The 20,024-nt window shown below is 41.8% G+C and overlaps 1 protein-coding gene across 1 annotated transcript in view; it reads right to left on the bottom strand.

The window, feature by feature from the left end:
• The window catches only part of RYBP (RING1 and YY1 binding protein), a 48,146-nt gene that overhangs the window by 8,095 nt on the left and 20,027 nt on the right, over positions 1-20,024 (bottom strand). Inside the window, exons 3-4 of the mRNA XM_035106631.3 lie at positions 559-741; positions 11-109 (exon numbers count right to left, since the gene is read on the bottom strand). Of these exons, the coding sequence (XP_034962522.1) occupies positions 11-109; positions 559-741 (282 nt within the window). The remainder of the gene's footprint in view (positions 1-10; positions 110-558; positions 742-20,024) is intronic.

The raw sequence follows: 20,024 nt of genomic DNA, 5'->3' as shown, positions 1-20,024 counted from the left end.
AAACAGTTACCTTGAGGTATGATTTGAGTCACTGGTCTTTGTTGTCATATTCCCAGACTGTATACTGTTTGCTTCACTTGGGGGATCTTTCACAATATCGGACTTTGGCCTGAAAGAAGGAGACAAGAAGAAATGCTAAAGGGCTTTATCCTGTAATAATATCAACTTTGAAACTTTGACAACTTGTGCCAGAGTGCGCCTTCACACCCCCAGCCACAACGCAATGAACGCATGCAACTCTCCCACTAGTCAATAAAGCTACAGGCTACAGTTACAGAAGATAATAATATACTTTCCTCTCCACCTACCCTGGAAAAGGACAAAACATGTCAAGTGAATCAAGAGATTGTGGTGACACGGGCAAGGGAAGAATGACTGAATAAAATCATCTGAGCGTCAGAGGAAATGTGCCTGGAAATTAAAGGTACTCTGGATCTGAGTGGGATTTCAAGGCTGAGAGAACAAAAGTGTACATTTCTAGGAATTAAGGATACATATTTGATGAGATCATTTGCATGAGGATACAGAGAGGGGGGGGGGGAAGGTCCAGAAACATACTTGGTCTTCTTGCTGGTACTCTTCTTTATAACACTTTGACTAATTTCTTTTTCTTTTTCTTTTTCTGGTTTTTTCTCTTCCTGCTTTTCCACCTTCTCTTTCTTCTCCTTTTTAGGAGGTGGTGGTGTAGCATATTGCTGAGCAACTTGTTGTGCCACAAGCTGAGAATTTATCCTAGGTTTCCTAAGAGGTGAGATATTGGGGGGGGGGAGTCAGTGACTTTATTTATAAAAAGGGTGAGTTAGACTGTAACCAAACATCAATAAAAACAAACATATCAAAACAAACAGTATTTCTAAGTGGTACATTCACATGTTAAAGGTATGGTTCATGGTACTTAACTTTCTGAATATTCCCTGTAAGTCATACCTTGGTTAAAGTATGTCTCGGTTTGACTATTTTCAGTTTAAGTACTCCATGCACCTGTCTGGAACGGATTAATCCACTTTCCATTACTTTCAATGGGAAAGTTCGCTTCAGGTTAAGTATGCTTCAGGTTAAGTACGGACTTCCGGAACCAATTACACTCATACCTCGGGTTAAGTATGCTTCAGGTTGAGTACTCCACGGACCCGTCTGGAATAGATTACAGTGGAACCTTGGTTTACGAACGCAATCTGTTCCAGGGAGGCGTTCGTAAATGGAGGCATTCGCTCCCCGAAGGCACGCTTCTGCGCGTGCGTGAAACACCGATAGAGCTTCTGCGCACACACACGCTGCACTGATCGCTTCTGCACATGCGCTATCTGCGCATCCTACACCGCGGAACCCGGATGTAAACACTTCCGGGTCTGCAGCGTTCGTAAACGGAGGCGTTCATAAACAGAGGTAGTTGTAAACCGAGGTTCCACTGTACAGACTTCCGGAACCAATTGTGTTTGTAAACCGAGGTACCACTGTATATAAAATTGAGGATCCTTGTCATCATTGATTTTAGTGAAAATCCCTCTACAGAATATAAGTGAATGAAACCCTGCACATTATGTGCCCAAACAGAAGCAGCCCTGGAACCTGAACCCCCCCCCCCACTGTCTTCCTTCTTTAGGAAATTTCTTGCCATCATGGTTTCTGAAAATCTGCCACTTCAGAAGTTTGGTGAAGTGCTATGCCAACAGACAGCTTTCAGACTGCTTGTATTGTTTCATTAAATGGACACTAGCAATTTGTTAAACATATAAAGCAGAGTTAGTAATGTCTCACTCAACAGTAATTATTCAGAATAAATCCTTCTTCCCTAAAGCTACAAGCCTGACAACCACAACACAGTGATTGTCAATCAGAGCAAATCTAAAACAAATGGTAAATTGAGTGTGCCATTAGCAGTCTTGTCTCTGCCAGCCTCCAACTGGCACTGTGTCTTAACACTATTTCTTGCAAACTTCCATGATCATTATAACATATTGACATGTAAACCTGCATGGCCAACAAGAAAGCAACAAATATGAAAGGCATTTTTAGCAGGTTCTGCACATAAAAGATGTCCTGAAGTTGATAGAAGCCTGTTGTTGTATAGTTGTAGACTAATAAGTAGCTGCTGTAATAACAGCTAGCAATCTTTCAGTCTATAGATCCAACATACTTTCAAGCCAAAATACTTGGAGGTGATGGTGTGGTTTTTATTTACAACCACAGGCATCTACAGACTCCAGTAGGTGAAGCAGTGTGAGATATCATTCTGGCAGTGTGTAATGGAAATGGATCTGGTGAATTGCATAAAACTTTGCCTTTGTATGTAAAAAAAAGAAAAAGAATGGGTTAAAATCCACCTCAGATGCCCGTTTCATTGCAAGATTTACATAGAAATAGGTATTCTTCCTCATTGTTAACATAATGTGTGTTTGGGGGGGGGGGGGAATCCCATGTGTTTTTTCAACCAAAACCCAGCCAAAAGGCCCTCCTTCTGATATTCTATACATGGCTTTATATTGGAACATTTTACTAGACCCGTGACACATTTGAATTATGCTTGGGTAGAAAAATATCTCTGAAATTGATCCAGGGGAGGAGATTAAAGTGCTATTCTCCTGACACAACACACATAGCTCTGTTTGGCGCATTCTACTAGAGAGCCAGCGTGATGTAGTGGTTAAGAGTGGTGGACTTGTAATCTGGTGAACCGGGTTCCCGCCCCCGCTCCTCCACATGCAGCTGCTGGGTGACATTGGGCTAGTCATGCTTCTCTGAAGTCTTGTTGTGCGGGAGGAAGGGAAAAGGAAATTGTTAGCCACTTTGAGACTCCTTAGGGTAGTGATAAAGCGGGATATCAAATCCAAACTTTTCTTCTCCTTCTTCTTCTACTACTACTTCAAGATACACTGGAAGGTATCTTGGGGTAGAAAACTATCCCTAGAACTGTCTTCATCAGTTTTTTTTAGTTTTCCTGGATGAAAATGAAGATTGCATGACATGGCACATGTCCTTTAGGGGATTTATCAGATTTATACATAATTTAATACCTTCTTTTCTTCTTTTGGCAATCACTTGTAGCTGAGTAAGATTGTCTTCCATAAACACGGATTTAACAATGAGTCCGTAAGTGACTGTGGAGGCTAATTCTGGATCATTAAGTAACTAAAATAGGGTATCTAAATCTCAAAACTTAGCTGTGATGAGAGGGCTGCAAAGAAGCTTGCAGCAGCAAAGTAAGCAGTCATTTTAACCCATTCCCAAATTCCTCAGTGCAGCCTCTCTCCAGAGCAACACTGCATTAAGGACATTGGGGAGGATTAAAATGGGCTCTAGCACTCCTCTTAGGCACCAGGCAGCAAGGGCAAAGCATCCAGAGGAGCTCCGACGCCTGAGTAAGCAATGCCTCTGAGAAGAGTCACTGAAGAACAACACTACAAGGGTGGGAGCATTGGTGAAGGCTCCCTTGCTTGCAGCAGTGCCTCATAGCTATTTTCACAGTGCGAAGCCTATGAAGGCAGCTGCACTACACTGGATGGCCCCTTTCAGAATGTTTTTTTTCCTGTTTAATCCTTTTCAGTGAGGGAGACTGAGGGAATTGAAGTAGCATCTTCCTCACCTATATCAGCACTTCTCCTTCTGCTCTTCTTCTGATATGTCTACTAGGGGCATGGTCATTTGGAGAGGGTGTATCCTCAAACCTGGAGTGACCTCTCCCCCCCCCAATTAAATAAGTAAATTCCACTTAAATAAACAGTAAAAAAGTTACTCTTCTAAGTATAAAGAAGAAGATGGGTCCGCGGAGTACTCAACCTGAAGCGTACTTAACCTGAAGCAGGGTGTAATTGAAGAAGAGTTTGGATTTGATATCCTGCTCTATCAGTACCCTAAGGAGTCTCAAAGCGGCTAACAATCTCCTTTCCCTTCCTCCCCCACAACAAACACTCTGTGAGGTGAAAGAGGCTGAGAGACTTCAGAGAAGTGTGGAACAAGAGCTAATAATAAGCCACTTCATTTGCTTGATATTCAAAAATGACAGGGCCAATTACAATTAAGAGAAGACTATTGCTACTGATTTCCTGAGTCCTGGATGAGGTTTCACTTGCCACTGTGTTAGGAGCCTTGCTAAACATTTATCACCTGAAGTGCCATGTATATACAAAGCATATAGATTTCCACTGTCAAAGAAATAGCAGTATGCAAATATCTCATTTGCTCTCAGCATTTGCAACATCCCTCATATTTTGCAAAATGGATTACCTGGACATTACTAGTTTGATCTTTCACAGCCTTGTTCTTTACAATAAAGTATTGTATAATAAAGGAGAAATCACCCACAAAACACTATATCCTTGCAAAGCTGACACCACATTTTTTAGATTATCCTACCCAAACTTACAGAGCCTTGGCTATTTTTAGTACTGTACTTATTTAAAATGGGAGCTTCCAGTAAAGGACGCAGATATGAACTGTGAAAGTATCAGCAGAAAAGTAAGGTGTGAATCTTCCACTCCTTTGCTGACCAAAACAATTTTCATCACTTCACAGGACCTTGATTTCCTTTTGCTGGTGTTACCCAGTTTGCAATGCTTTTGCTATATAATTTGAAACCAGTCTAATCTGCTTAGGTGTACAGAATGCCTAGCACAACATGTGCTTTCTTTTTAAACATCAAAACGTGACAGAAACAATATGCAACAACAATATGAGGCCAATGCTTACTGGAGAAAACACCGAAAATAAATATTTACTTAGCATGGAAAACCGTTATTGACAAATGTTTTCACGGGGTAATAACATCTGTGGACTTTGAAAACTACTTCAGTACTGAGGAATCATAGAATTGTAGAGCTCGAAGGAACCATGAGGGTCATCTAGCCCAATCCCCTGCAATGCAGGAATCTTTTGCCCAATGTGAGGCTCAAACCCATGATCCTGAGATGAAGAGTCTCATGGTCTACCAAAGGATAGAGTCAGGCTATGGTCTCCCCTACTTCTGCTTTGTGCACCATGATTCTGCTAGGGCACTTTACTAGAAAAGTAGATTTTAAAATGAAATGGCAGTACTATGACCCCCTCTAGAAAACTAAGTAAAGGTTTAAAAACCTAACCCAAATTTCTAGCAAAGTTCCAAAGAAGAAATTAATTCCAAGTGAATACACTGCATAAAAATCCTTATTATCCAAAGTAAATGTAAATTCAAGTTTTAGCCAAAAATTGTAAAAAAAAGTCATGTGATAAAAAATTTATGGTAGATGGCTGCAGTTCTTAGAAAACATAACAAATGTACAACTTTCAAAACTGCACTGATTTTATTTACCAATTTCAAACTGTATTCCTTGGTGTCTTGCAATTTCTAAACACCAGTTACAAGGCCACTAGTTATTGTATATATTGAATTAGATAGATGGGATACATTGGGGATAGGGAACCTTTCCGGCTCCATAGGCCAGATCCTTATCATAATCTGTCTCACGGGCCAAATTTGACAGGGGGTGGGTCACAAATGAATTCAGGGGATTTGGTGCTTTGAAGTCCCAAAGTCAGGACTTCAAGGCAGGTAGCAGGCAGCAAGGTGCTACTAATGGGAACCCTCCCCCCACTTCCTTTCAAAGGAAGAAGCCTTACTGTCTGTTTACATGCTCTTCCAAACTGGCCAGGTTCATGTGCGTGAGAGAGAACTCCCTGTAGAGAGAACTCTCTTGTACACTTGCACCAAGCAGGATCCTTGTCACATCAGCTGGTGCCCAGGGGGACATGGTATGATCCTGCTGAGTGCTGGGTTTGGGTGTGCCAGAGACCTCCATGCAGTAAGCTCAGGCACGTGCCCAGAACAAGCTGGCTCCCCCTTCCATTGCATTGGCCAATTGGGGTGTGTGTTTGTGTCCTGCTTAGTGCTGGAGGCTGCCTTAATGTGCTTTGCAAAAGTCTAGTCTGAAGCAGCTTATACTTGTCCTTTAAGTGAAGAGGCAGAGGCAGTGGAGGAGTGCAGGAGAGTTCTCTCCCCAACCCTGGTGCCACTAGCTTGAGGCTGAAAGGAGAATAGTGAGCAGCTTCAAAGGGCTTTCATCCCCACTCTGTCTACCAGGTTTTCATTATCCCCACTGTATCTGTGCAGTCCTCTAAGACCAAAAATCCATCTTGACTCAGAAGCTTCTAGCATTAGCATATAGATAACTTGTATATGTTGTATCTCTTCAAATGTCTTTGGCACATGTTTTACCCTATGGTGCTATGACCTCTCTGAATTACTATTATGTGTCCCTGAACTCTCAATGCCTAATTCTATCCTCCTCATTTGAGCAATAATATACATTTCCCCTGCATCCCCAGGGGATAATTTGTTCCAAACCAGATGCTCCTAATAATGGGGCAGGACACCATCTCATAATAACCCTCTATTATATTCCACCCTATACAATGCAGGCATACTTTCAACCTATACAATTTACCAGGTCTTTTGCCTCTTTCCCCATACATTTAATTTTAGAATAACTCCTGCCATATTTTGAACATTATGCACACACTTCCCCAAGTTCATTAAGCTGTCCTCACATTAAACAGGTAGGCTTTATCAATTTAGTTGCCTTATGTAAAAATGTGTGTCTACTACTTGAAATCTGTTTGGAGGTTTGTTTTGGCATTGAACATTATATAAATAATAGTGCTGATTAATGATAATGAATTAATTATAAAGAGCATTTTGTTTGAGGGCTGTTGATGCCTCTTTCCTGGAGTGGCTATTAGATTGCAAAGCCTTAGAAGGGAATCCCTCCTGCTGCTGCTGCTGCTGCTGCCCAACCCATTTCAGACCATAGGACAATCTCCTCTAGGAAAGGTTAACCTGGTACCTTCCAGGTGTTGTTGGGCTGCAACTGCCATAATCCCTATTTGCCATGCTGGCTGCGACTGATATGGGTTGGAGTCCAGCAGCATCTCCTAGGTATGTTATAAAGAACATCACAGAGAATCCTAGGAGCCATTTCTGAGAGTCAGAGGAAAATCCTCTGGTTTCTGCTTAGCTTCGTCTAAAGGGGATTTGTTTTAGTATTTTAACTTCTGTACCTGTATGTTTTAAAGTATGGTTATAAACTTTTCTTTTCACAGATCTGGATAGTTCCAGCACTCATCTAAGAGTTCAAAAGCCACCAAACAGGGTATAACCAGACAGAATGGCAATGTTACAGATATAACCTTTCTCGGAGATGAAGCAACAAAACATGAAAACACAGAGCTGCCAAACTACTACTTATTAACAAATTTTAGTAAGAAGGGTCCCTAAACATTTATGAACGCGATTCACTTCCTGTAAAGCAAAGCACAAGGCAAATCAAAAGGTTACCTATTGGCATTGGAAAATTGAACGACATTGTTCAACTTTGTGCTCCACATGAAGAACTGTTTCAATGCAATTGTGTACTACACAACCAGATAAACTTTTGCCCTGTGCTTGAAAAGTAAACTTTATTTCTTATTTGTAATTATGAATGGCCTAATAAAAATTACCAGACAAAGCATGTTCAATAAAATACTCTGTAAAAGCCAAACCAGAAAGAAACAAACCAATTTTGAGAGTTCCCTCCCCGCCCTAACATAAAGACACTCATCTACCATAAGAAATACAATATTTTGTTTATCTTTCAATTGCTGCAGTCAAAATGGATCTGTTGCTCAGAAAAAAGTCGGTGTAATTTTTTTAATGCTGCTTGTTTCAAAACTGTACAGCACATTAGATAATATAAATTAGCATTAATTTCAACACCTAGGGATACAATCATGTTTTGATATGAGACTCTAAACTTCACTTCATTCTATCTTTGATGCAAGTGATGTGCCACTGAAGAATCCCTAGCAGGTGCTACTTTAAATACTACTGTACAATACGGGCATTTCTTGTCAAAATTTTGTCTTCACCTGCCATTTCATGCAAAACCCTGTTTTTAAAACAAAACCCAGAAAAATCATGATATGCAGAAATTCGCATATATCTGACAGAACGGAATGAGTATCAGCAATAATTTAGCATTATTCAAATGCTCAAAAAAGTTGATAGTATCTGTTATTTCTTAATGCTTTTAGACTAACAGAAAGACATACCCCCTACAGGATCTCTACAGTTAAATGTGTACCAGTCTGCAGGTTTCAACTTCCTTCCCATGTCAATGAAAATTTGACAGAATTACTAGCCGCATTAAGTAGTGAGAATGATAAACATGATCTGTATTGGATTATTTAAAGCCCAATTAATGATCTATATTATATTATTTAGAGCCCAATTAATCATGTCATCTCCTTGAAACAACTGAGCTGAACTCACAAAATCTAAATTGATACACATTAAACACAGAAAAATACTTAATTCAACAAATAGGATTCTAAACCTTTTAAAAAAGCAAACTGATTCCACTCAAAAGAGTTTAATTACTGTACACCTAACCAAATAGTATGCTATTCTCCTATGCGAGTTCTCTGACCCAGCCAGCCTTTTCCAGTACATCATAAGAGCGCAGAAAAACTTAGCACTGCTCACACAGGAAAATCTCAGCCAAAAATAGTTATTCTTTCTAGGAAATTGCTTTCTTGTATAAAGGGCCTTTGCTTTCTCTCAGGTGTGATTTGGATAAAACTGGGCAAATGAGTTGGACGCGGGTGACGCTGTGGTCTAAACCACTGAGCCTCTTGGGCTTGCTGATCAGAAGGTTGGCGGTTCGAATCCCCGCAACGGGGTGAGCTCCCATTGCTCGGTCCCTGCTCCTGCCCACCTAGCAGTTTGAAAGTACGTCAAAGTGCAAGTAGATAAATAGGTACTGCTCCAGCGAGAAGGTCAACAGCGTTTCCGTGCGCTGCTCTGGTTCACCAGAAGTGGCTTTGTCATGCTAGCCACATGACCCGGAAGCTATCTGCGGACAAACGTCGGCTCCCTCGGCCAGTAAAGCGAGATGAGCGCCGCAACCCCAGAGTCGTCCGTGACTGGACCTAACGGTCAGGGGTCCCTTTACCTTTTATTATGAAGTATGCACTTGGGTCTTGCTTACTTTGGTCTCAAAACTGTTAGGACATTTTGCACAATAGAGAAAAAGCTAATATTTGTCATATATGCCAATTAAACACATAATATTTTATATATATTTTACAAAGGAGAAAACACAAAGGCTGCTTAGTAATAGTGGACAGAGCTCCAGCAAACACTGATTTATGTTTGAGAAAAGAACTGTGCATTCTACAGCTCTAGCACAATCTTGAAAACTGAAATTCTACATTAACTTCTCATCTTAGGACACAAAATAGATTAGCCCAGTGTTTCCGAACTTTTTCCCAACCGTGGCCCCCTTCCTTCCCCCCCCAAGTAAAAATCAATACAAATCTGAGATTCTGCCCCCCCAAAAGCCTATCCCCCCCGAACAAAAATCCTGGCTACACCCATGCCCCCATCCTACCAGTAGAAAGGTAGTCATTTGAATGTTTTGTTTGCAAATAAAACATGTTTTATTTATATTTTTTGTAATTTATCCAAAATTACCCTACTGGTCAAAATGGGAGCGTCAGCGATCACCCTCTCCCACCAGAAACAAACCAGGGTTGCTCCAAGAAAATGCACGTGGCAAAAAGGAGTGCTAGGCCCTGGTGAGCCACCCCTTACCTGCTTGTGATTGGCCAAGCATCTTGTATTACAAATACCCTGTACAAAAAGTACATTTCCCTCACAGCTGTGTTATTCAAAAAAGGAAGATGACCAAAAGTTTCAAAAATGCATGAATCCTGACTTATATGCTGCTATTATTATACCTATAGTCCAGTCTGCATATTGAGAAAATATGCAGGTCAAAATGACCTTAACAGAATGAATTTCAAAAGGGACAAATGTAAGGTTCTGCACTTAGGCAGGAAGAACCAGATGCACAAATATAGGATGGGGGACATCTGGCTTACTAGCAGTACATGTGAAAAGGATCTAGGGGTATTGGTGGACCACATGAGTCAACAGTGTGATGCAGCAGCAACAAAAGCTAATGCTATTCTAGCTGCATCAACAGAAGTCTAGTGTCCAGATCAAGGGAAGTAATAGTACCACTCTATTCTGCCTTAGTCAGACCACACTTTGAATGATGTGTCCAATTCTGGGCACCAAGAAGATAAAGGGTCTGGAAACTAAGCCTTATGAGGCGGCTTGAAGAAGCTGGGTATGTTAAGCCTGGAAAAGAGGAGACTGAGAGGAGATATGACAGCCATCTTCAAATATCTTAAGGGCTGTCACATGGAAGAAGGAACATGCTTGTTTTCTCTTGCTCTGGAGGGTAGGACTCGAACCAATGGCTTCAAGTTACAAGAAACGAGATTCCAACTGAACATTCGGAAAAACTTTCTGACAGTAAGAGCTGTTCAGCAGTGGAACAGACTCCCATGAGAGGTGGTGGACTCTCCTTCCTTGGAGGTTTTTAAACAGAGGTTGGATGATCATCTATCATGGATGCTTTAGCTGAGAGTCCTGCATTGCAGGGGGTTGGAATAGATGACCCTTGGGGGACCTTCCAACTCTAAGATGTTATGATTCTATGTCAATTCTTGGAGCCTTGCAGGGTGTGCCTTTGCCCGCAGAGTTTGATTTGAGACCATGTTGGGTGGGTGGGGCAGTTTACCTGGCATCATTGTGAAATTCTCTTTCTCCTACGGTGCTTATTCCAGCTTCTACTTCTCATCTCTTAAGTCCTAATGCAGGGGTCAGCAAACATTTTCAGCAGGGGGCCGGTCCACTGTCTCTCAGACCTTGGGGGGGGGGGGGCGGACTATATTTTGAAAAAAATAAATAAATGATGCAAGAGCACCACAAGCCCCAGTGGCTGGTTACCTGTGTCTTGCAAGCAGCAGGGGCTAGTGGTGGCAGCGGGACGATAAGCAACAAGTGAAAGGGTTCCAGAGAGGGGCGGCTTAAAAAGGCAGCCGCTTGAGCACTGCTGCTGCTGGCACCAACAAAGCCCAGCCCCCTTCCTCCTCTAGGCAGGGTGGGGAGAAGCCAGGAGGAGGGAGGTAGGAGGCGCTGCCGCCACCGCTATGTGAGGAAGAGGGAGGGGGAAAGAACGTGCATGCTGGCGATCAACCTGATTCCCAGACTGTCCGCGGGCCAGATCCAGAAGGAAATTGGGCCTGATCCGGCCTGCGGACCTTAGTTTGCCTACCCATGTCCTAATGCTTCATCTTTCTCTGGAATTACCATAAGAGCGTGGGTCCTTTTTCAGCTCCTTATCCCACAACACTTCCACTTCTTTCTACGACAAGAGCTTGATTAGTACTTCACCAAGTGTTTGCAGTATATGAGCAGTATATGGTGTGAACATTCTGTAATGAATCTTGAGGCTTAGGGTTTGAGCATATTTGGGAGTAGGTAAAGAAACACGGAAAATTGTAGCTGTGGAAATAATCAAATGCCCTTTCCCTTGCTACTCCAAATTACCCACTCTCAAACTGGTCATGTTTGTCTCACTTTTTTTCTTAAAGTTATTGGGAGTGCTGTTAATTATGTACCTAGCCCCACTTAGCTGTATGCCTCTTTCCCCAAGCTTCTTCCATCTACAGTGGTACCTCTGTTTGCGAACGGGATCGGTTCTGCAGCTCCATTTGCAACATGAGCAGTACGCAACCTGCATCAGTGCTTCTGTGCACACGGGGGTTGCGATTCGGCGCTTCTGCACATGACGTTATTCGACGCTTCTGCGCATGTGTGAACCTCCAAACCCGGAAGTAACCAGTTCCGTTACTTCCGGGTTCAGCAAGTTTATAACCCGTGTTGTACGCAACCCGCAGCATTCGTATCCAGAGGTATGACTGTACTGCCTACTCTGCACACTTTTTAGCCTCATTTTCTTTGGGCTCTCTGATCCTCAGAAACCCTATTCTCTCTTTCCAGACCCCACCTCATGTGTTTTAATTGAACTCTTCCTTCTTTCCCAGATGCTGAACTGCTTTATCAACTCATCAAATGAACATTTCATGACATTACACCAGCTCAGCCAATCCGTAACAGAAGTCACTGCTACAAGCAAATACAGATGTGTTCAATAGCACCTCACATTTCTATCAGCTAAAAATTAGTGAAAAATAAGTAATTCCATCTGTAGGCTAATTCTAGCTCTGCAGCTATAGCTCCCATGCAGAATGAAAGCTACAGGTAGAGCTGATTCAGAGACTGTGTATATGCCACAATCAATGAAATAATTACTGGTAGCTCTATTACCACAATTCGGACAATAATTTCTATGATGAGAATTCAGAGCTTGAAAACGCATCAAGTTAAAAGAAATAGCTTTAATTGGATTGTCGCCTATTTTTCTTTTGAACAGTCATCTTCTGAAGGCATGTCACAAAAATTCTAGCCATTTCTATAAGAAAACTAAGTCCATTTTATTAACCGCATTACTTTGCTTTAGGTTCCTCAAGTGTTCCAAGGGTGCTTCAAGGGGCTTCGATAGATCAGGAAAGAGATGTTTAGAAACAGGAGGGAGACATTGCAGGGGGTAGGAGTAGCATGTTGCCTTATTTATCCCCTCTGTAAATGGGCTCCCACGGCTGAGGGTTAAGTGGTGAATGGCTGTTTCCAAGCTGTCTGGCTTCTCTCCATGATTTCACAGCTGCTCCAATAGAGACTGCTGCTGGAGAATTTCACATGTGCGCCACAGGCTCTGACAGCAGCCTGCCAAGCTTTTCTTCTCTGCTCCCACAGCATTCATCACAGTCATTACAGCACATGCAGCCCTGCCCAAACTGCCACCAATGAACACTGCCAGTTCTCTGCAACCGAGCAGTAAGTGGCTGTCTCTGTCTAGCTAGACACGGCGGTAGCAGGTGTAAGAGGAGAGAAAGGAGTAAACAGTCAATGGCAACTAAACCAGAACATAAAAAGAGGGAACCTTGAGAACTGTTTGCTTTATCCTGCATCTTTTGCCCTCTCATTCCTTTGCTTAGGGGGTTCCAAATCATTCTGGGAAACCCTTTTCATTGCCAAGCAGAGCAAAAATATAGGAAGACCTATATAAGGGCTCCAAAAGCCCTTCTAGTCCAGTACCCTGTTCTCACAATGGCCAACCAGCCACAGGCAGGACCTGAGAACAAGAGAACTCTCCCCACCTGCAATTCCCAGCAACTGGTATTGAGAAGCATACTGCATTTGGAGGTAAGAACACAGCCATCATGGCTAGCAGCCATTCATAGCTTCATGCTTCATGAATGTGTCTAATCCTATGTTAAATCCGTCCAAGTTGGTGGTCATCAGCACCTTTTGCAGGAACTAATCCCATGATTTAACCATGCACTGTGTAAAGAAATACTTTTAGCCTGACTCTTCCAACACTCACATTCATTTAGTATTTCAGACTAAGTGTATTTCTGTGCTACTTTCCATTCAAGTGAATCCCAAAGTGGTTTACAAGTGGTAGCTGGTAACATTTTGACTTGGTAGGGTGAGATGTTTTTAACCTGCTGCTACCGCCTGAGTGTTGGAAGAAAGACTGCTCACTTTTTACCTGGCTGAGGGGCCAGGGCCCACACTGACTTTGAACAGCTAAAAGTCCTGGGAGGCCATTGGGACGTTGCTGGAACAACTCTTGGGTTGGGGCAACTGGCTAAAATGTTTAAAAATATTTTAAATGGTTCTAATTTTGGTTCTTTTTTATTTTTGTCAGGTTGGTGTTGGATAAATGTTTAATTGGGGTTGGCAGTTATTGTAATTTGGGTATAACTGTAAACTGTTGGTGGTGGTGGTGGTTTATTGATTTATTGGTTTGTTTGTTGCTTGTAGAGGATTTTTTTTGAAATGTTTGATGTGTTGTAAGCCGCCCAGAGTGGCTAGAGATGGGCGGGATATAAACAAAAAACAAAAACAGAAACCTTATTGTTTTCATCACAATATGATTTGCATGGCACATGTGCAAAGTGTCATTGTCTCCTCCTCTCTAAAGAACAAACAACACAATTGTTCTCATCTGTGGGCAGGGAAAAAGCTTCCATTTACAGAGGGCCTAAGTATGATTTTCAGACAAAACCGACTCCATACCTCTAATTTAGAAATTAAGTCATACCACATGACGTAAATTTCTGAATTCATGTATTGTTTACATCTACACATCCATTGCAAAAAAACTGAAAACTTTTAAAATGTGAGTAAAACTTGCTTCCAGTTACATACAATTTTCCTCCCCCCCCAAAAAAAAAATCAATTGAGCTATTCATTATCCTGAACAAATTTTCTCTAAATTAAAAGAACTGAGTATTCCAATCAACGGACAAAAAATGTTTGCTTTTTCATTTGAGGCAGGGTACACCAGAGCATAGCAGAACATATCTGCAATGCATGGTTCAGTCCTGAAAATGTGAAATAATAATCTCTGCTCATGTGCAGAGTTCATCACACCAGACTAAGCATAGTCAACCTCTATTATGTCTGAGTTTTGGGAGACTATCTTCCAGATTTGGTGAAAGAAGTGGAGACATATTGGGCCAGGTAAAGAAAACGAACTTCTTTGCGATAGCCATACTACTGCATTAGGATCTGCTGAGTGATCCACAGTTATAAGTTTGTAGGACAGGAAAGACTGTATGGCTTGGAGATTCTGAGGAGGAAATGTTTAGAAATTACTTGACATTTCCAGTGGGAGGGCTGTGCCCCAGAGGACCAGCCTCCACTGCGAACGATGAAAACAAAATAATAAAGGAATAGGGTAAAGGGACCCCTGATCATTAGGTCCAGTCGTGACCGACTCTGGGGTTGCGGCGCTCATCTCGCGTTATTGGCCGAGGGAGCTGGCGTGGCCAGCATGACAAAGCCGCTTCTGGCAAACCAGAGCAGCACACAGAAACGCCGTTTACCTTCCCGCTGTAGCGGTACCTATTTATCTACTTACACTTTTGATGTGCTTCCTAACTGCTAGGTTGGCAGGAGCTGGGACCAAGCAACGGGAGCTCACCCCATTGCGGGGATTCGAACCACCAACCTTTTGATTGGCAAGCCCTGGGCTCTGTGGTTTAACCCACAGCACCACCCATAGATCATAATAATTGCAGGTTAAACAACACAATTCCTAAATCTTCAATAAAAGAATACTAACAAAATGCCAGCTAAACATTATTACATTCACTCTCCCCCAACCCACAAGTTCAATAATTATTCACTCTCCTCAATTCATAAAAGCAAACAGAGAGTCCTGATCCAAAAGAAATGCCTACAAACTGTAGTGTAAGGCACCCAGTCGCCTACACAGCCCTACTCCCAAGCAGGCTGCTGTCTTCCAAAGCCAGGTTTTCATTGAGAGAATAGGGTAAAATTCATTCACTCTTCCTTAGGTATCCACACGCTCACTGAGTACTGCCACCGTTGTTCCCGGGCAAACAGTACCAGCAAATCAGCCATCTGTCAGGAATGCTTTGATGGTGTTTCCTGCTTGGCAGGGGGTTGGACTGGATGGCCCTTGTGGTCTCTTCCAACTCTATGCTTCTATGATTCTAAGAAAGGTTGTGATAGCCTTTAATCGATTTATGAATTGGGTTGCAAACAACTGGCAGCACTACATACTCCATCATTCTTACCAACAGTTTTGCTATAACTCGAGGCAAAGAGAGCTTCCACAGAATGCCATTCTAATGCAAGTGGTTAAACGGGTCATTAACTAGGTTTTCTTGATGGCCCACTTTGTGGAGATTGTGGTGGGGCTGTGCTTCAGCCTAAATCTCTTAAAGTGATCTGCCAGAAAAGTTCTGTTTCATCACAAGGGTAGCAACGGTTGGTGGGCAGGGGAAAGAACGTCATCTCTCGAGTCCAAGAGCCTCCAGTTGTTTTATGAGCAACAAAATTACCGGACGCCAAAGTAAAGAGGAAAGTCAGTATCTGCACAGCATTTGGGGGGGGGGGAAGGACCACCCACCTGGCCTCCTGTCAGCAGAGCTGTTGCCACTTACTGACAGGGCAGGGGCCAGGTGGCCAGAAGGCCTGTGCCAATCTTCCCACTGGCTCACCTCTCTGTCTCTTAGTAACTGTAGAAACTTTGCTGGCAGAAGACAAGGTGTGCAGCACCTGCTCTCCTCACTGGCCACTACTGCTTCACATACGTTCTGGGAATTCCCCCCAAGCTAGGCTACTGAATTACCGGTACCATTTATTTGCCACTAAAATCTTCTCCTTGAACATTTCACATACCAGTGTTGCTACATACAGCAAACATGTTATGTCACTACAAGCACACCTCCTTGCTTTACCTGACTAATAAATGAAACCTGCAGATTGATTCATACTGTAATACATAGGCGGATCCCACCAGTATTATTGTGATTACAAAACATGAGGACAATGCCTGCAGAGATATGCAGAGACAATGCTTGCCTTTCCTCTGTTATTCATTGTTGGTGGCTAAATTTATTAAGATGAAAGACTGAGGAGCCTACCTTTTCAGAAAAGACAATGTCTAAATCTCTTGGGACGCCACTTGCAAATCATGCTACAAAGACATTTCTTTTCAAGCAATTTAGGTAATGCAATTCACGACCAATTATAATCAGTAGCATGATCCTTAAATATAAAAGCAAAGCTTCAACAATTGCCAAATAGAAGGGAAACAAGCATAAACAAGTAGTGTAACATTCAATTTCTCCTGTATTCTTTGAATCTCAAGTTTTCTATAGTAGGTTTTTAAAAAATAAGTCTTAAATTTATACATATTGCTTCTTAAGAAGATTCTCAAATCAATTTGTGAGAATGCTGATATAAATATATTCAGCAACAAGACCTGTCAACCCCCAATCCACACTTCATATGGATTATTCATAGGAGAAACCTGGGAACAGGCCTTGCCCTCATGTTTTTCCTCAGTTAAGGGATTGGGTTGAAAATGAGCAGAAAGGGAATGCAATTCTGGTCCACGGCAGTTGGGGGTAGGTCAATGGGGAGACTTTAGGGGGGTGATATTCAAACAGGGTCAAATATAAAACACAACATAGTCATAGACTACAGAGCACATGCTAGGAAAAGTTAACAGAACAGAAAGTTGCAATATGTTCTCAAAATGTGCAAGTCTAGAAGACTTCTGACTCAATTTTTTTTGCAGATTTAATCTCTTAATTTCACTGCAACTGTATGAGCATAGTCATTGTGAAGGGTGAGTTAGCTGAATTTGCATACTGCCACTATCATGAGAAATGGGAGAGGACTAGTTTCTGCAGCTCATAGTTAGAAATCAGTTCAATAGTCCAATCTGAATTTTGGCAGAGTAGGCAAGGGTACTCTCGACGATGGCATTGTCATGCCAAATTTGGGGCAGAAAGGGTAAGAAATGGCTTGTTTTGAATGAGTTATATGTTTGATGAGAGACTTTGGAAGCTGACAGGTGGTGCGCCTTCGCAAAACTTTGTTACGAGTGGTTTTTTCTGGATAGACTTCTCCATTTGTGCTGCATGCGGTGAGAACTAAGTTGTTGTGTTAGGTCAAAAAAATATCTAGTATGCACTTTTGTCTAACATGTTTGGAGTTTTTACTGAAAATGGATTTTTATGATTGATAATCAGCGACAATTCATAAGGGTGTCCCCTGCACACGCTCAGTATGAACCTATTTTGTGATAAGGTTAAGTAGGGGAAGAAGGGAAACGAAAGGAACTTTCTGGCTAAGCAGTAGCCTATTGGTTCTGACCCAGTGCCATGAACAGCAATTCGGCATGGTGAGCAAAGGTGGCCAAGAGATATACCGTAAGAGGTTGTGGAGGGGGGTGGCTCCCTCCCTCTGAGGGAAAGTCACCAGGGGAGGTGTTGAAGGGAATTAGACTGATAAATAAAATGTTGGGGTTTTTTAAGTACTGTAAACTGAAGTGAATGTAATAGGAGGGATGATAGAAAATTGCAATTTAGGGGAAGATAAGCATAAAATGAAAAGGGTAAGGGAAATTGCAGGAGAAGAGGCACAGGGTAAGAGAAAAATATAAAACAAAATGCCCTCTTTGTTTATGACCACGAATTCTTTCTAAAATGAGGAGCTGAATCAGAATACCCGTACAACTAAAATGTGTATTTAACAGGAAACCCATAATTCTACAGGTACAGCTTTCAGAAACATTCGAAATGTAAACAACTAAGGATTTCTGCCTGACATGCCAATAAAATACACTATTTTCACTAAAAATGTCAGTCTGATGCATCTGAAGAACATTGTGCTCCTTTCACCACAGCAACATGTAATGGTAACCCAGGCAGAAATTCTACAAATTGTTTATGTAATATGGATATGACACAACATCCTGTGTTGTGGTTAGTTCAAGCTTCACCACTACTTTGGGGGTAGATGCCTGTCAGTGTCAAAGAGGTCTAGACTTAAGTCCTAAATTGGTCCGAATAGACTTATGGAGTCTACACAACAAAAACTACAATTCCACACTAAAAGTACCCAACTGGCAAACAATATTATCCACAGAGATTGGCAAGAATGGGAAGGTCCTTCAAGATCACCTAGCACAACCCCCTGCCTAGTGCAGGGCTACAAGTAAAACATTCCTCTTAACTCCATCTGTACATCTCACACAGGGTAAAATCCTGTACTGTCAGCTACTTTTAAGTACAGTGGTACCTCTGGTTAAGAACTTAATTCGTTCCGGAGGTCCGTTCTTAACCTGAAGCACCACTTTAGCTAATGGAGCCCCTTGCTGCCGCCGCACCACTGACATACAATTTCTGTTCTCATCCTAAGGTAAAGTTCTTAACCCGAGGTACTACTTCTGGGTTAGTGGAGTCTGTAACCAGAAGCATTTGTAACCCAAGGTACCACTGTACTATGTTTATGCCACAGGAAGGATTTAAGTTTTAGGTTACTGAATTGCACTGTAACTATATGCAAACTTAGTAAAATGCAAGCTATGTGTAAGGACTGGGGTTAGAATTCTGAACAACTGCACAAACTTAGTAGTATATTAGTAGTAAGCATTTCTCTTTCCGTAACTTTTGTTGTAAACCTGAACTCCCATCAAAATGTTGCCCTCATTGGGGGAAGGAAAAAGCCTGAGGAAGGGGCAAGAGAGTTCAGAGAGGAACAATTTCTATGACAAGCTATGAGAAATGAACAGTGGTCCATCAGAATTGATTCTCTATAATTACTTAGCATATCTGCTCTCTAAAAACAGCAGGCACTTTTGGGGACTGGGAACCTTGCAAGGAGGTACAAAGCTTTAAAATGAAAACTTACTCCACTGAGTGTTCTGGTGACACATTTAGGAGAAAATACACAGCAATTCCATTGAGGCATTAAAGCATCCTTATTTTTTTAAAAAAATAATAATACAGGCAATAAAACAATTAAAAATCATTATAGTTAAAACAATAAAACCAGAAGTTCAGTGCTTTATCAGGGGGTTGAACTATTTGACCTTCAAGGTCCCTTCTATTTCCCATTATTTTGTGTGGGTGGTTTGATTGTCATTTGGGCACTGGTCATACAGAATGGTAGTTTCAGTTGCATAGACTCCATGTTTCTATTCCAGTAGACAGACCAATTTATCCTTCTGCCAGTGACATCCATCAAGCTCTTGAGGCAACAGTGAAGACTGAACTACCTTCAATGTAAGATACCATATTTTACACATACTGCCTGAATAATGCATCTATTAGGGGCATGGGCACTTAACAGTTGCAAATCTCCCAGCATTTTGGAGCTCAAGTGAACACAAAAAGCCATTAACACAACATCAACTGAATTTCCTTCTTCTTAATTGAATATATCATCTGGAACTTCTCAGTTTCTGTCCTCTAATTATGAATCTGCAGCACAGCTTAGCACATAAGATGCTTTATTTCTGTTACATTAGCACTTTTTGAAACCCTTTTTCAACAAGGTACAATATATGTATAAACCTAATGGAAAACCATACCACTCTTCCGTTCTAACAATACGAGTGTTAGAAACCAAGTTGACGATTTCTCGCTAAGAACTCGCAGTTCTGCTGTGAGGCTGTGCCAACTGTAAATTCATGCCAACCATCCTGGCACCATCAGTTAGAGACATTTTCTATTTAAAGAATCTCACATCAATGCCAGTGTAGCCT

The sequence above is a fragment of the Zootoca vivipara genome, chromosome 2 (assembly GCF_965207765.1).
Source record: "Zootoca vivipara chromosome 2, rZooViv2.hap1.1, whole genome shotgun sequence".
Classification (NCBI taxonomy): Eukaryota; Metazoa; Chordata; class Lepidosauria; order Squamata; family Lacertidae; genus Zootoca; species Zootoca vivipara.
This window is presented reverse-complemented; position numbering and strand designations above follow the sequence as displayed.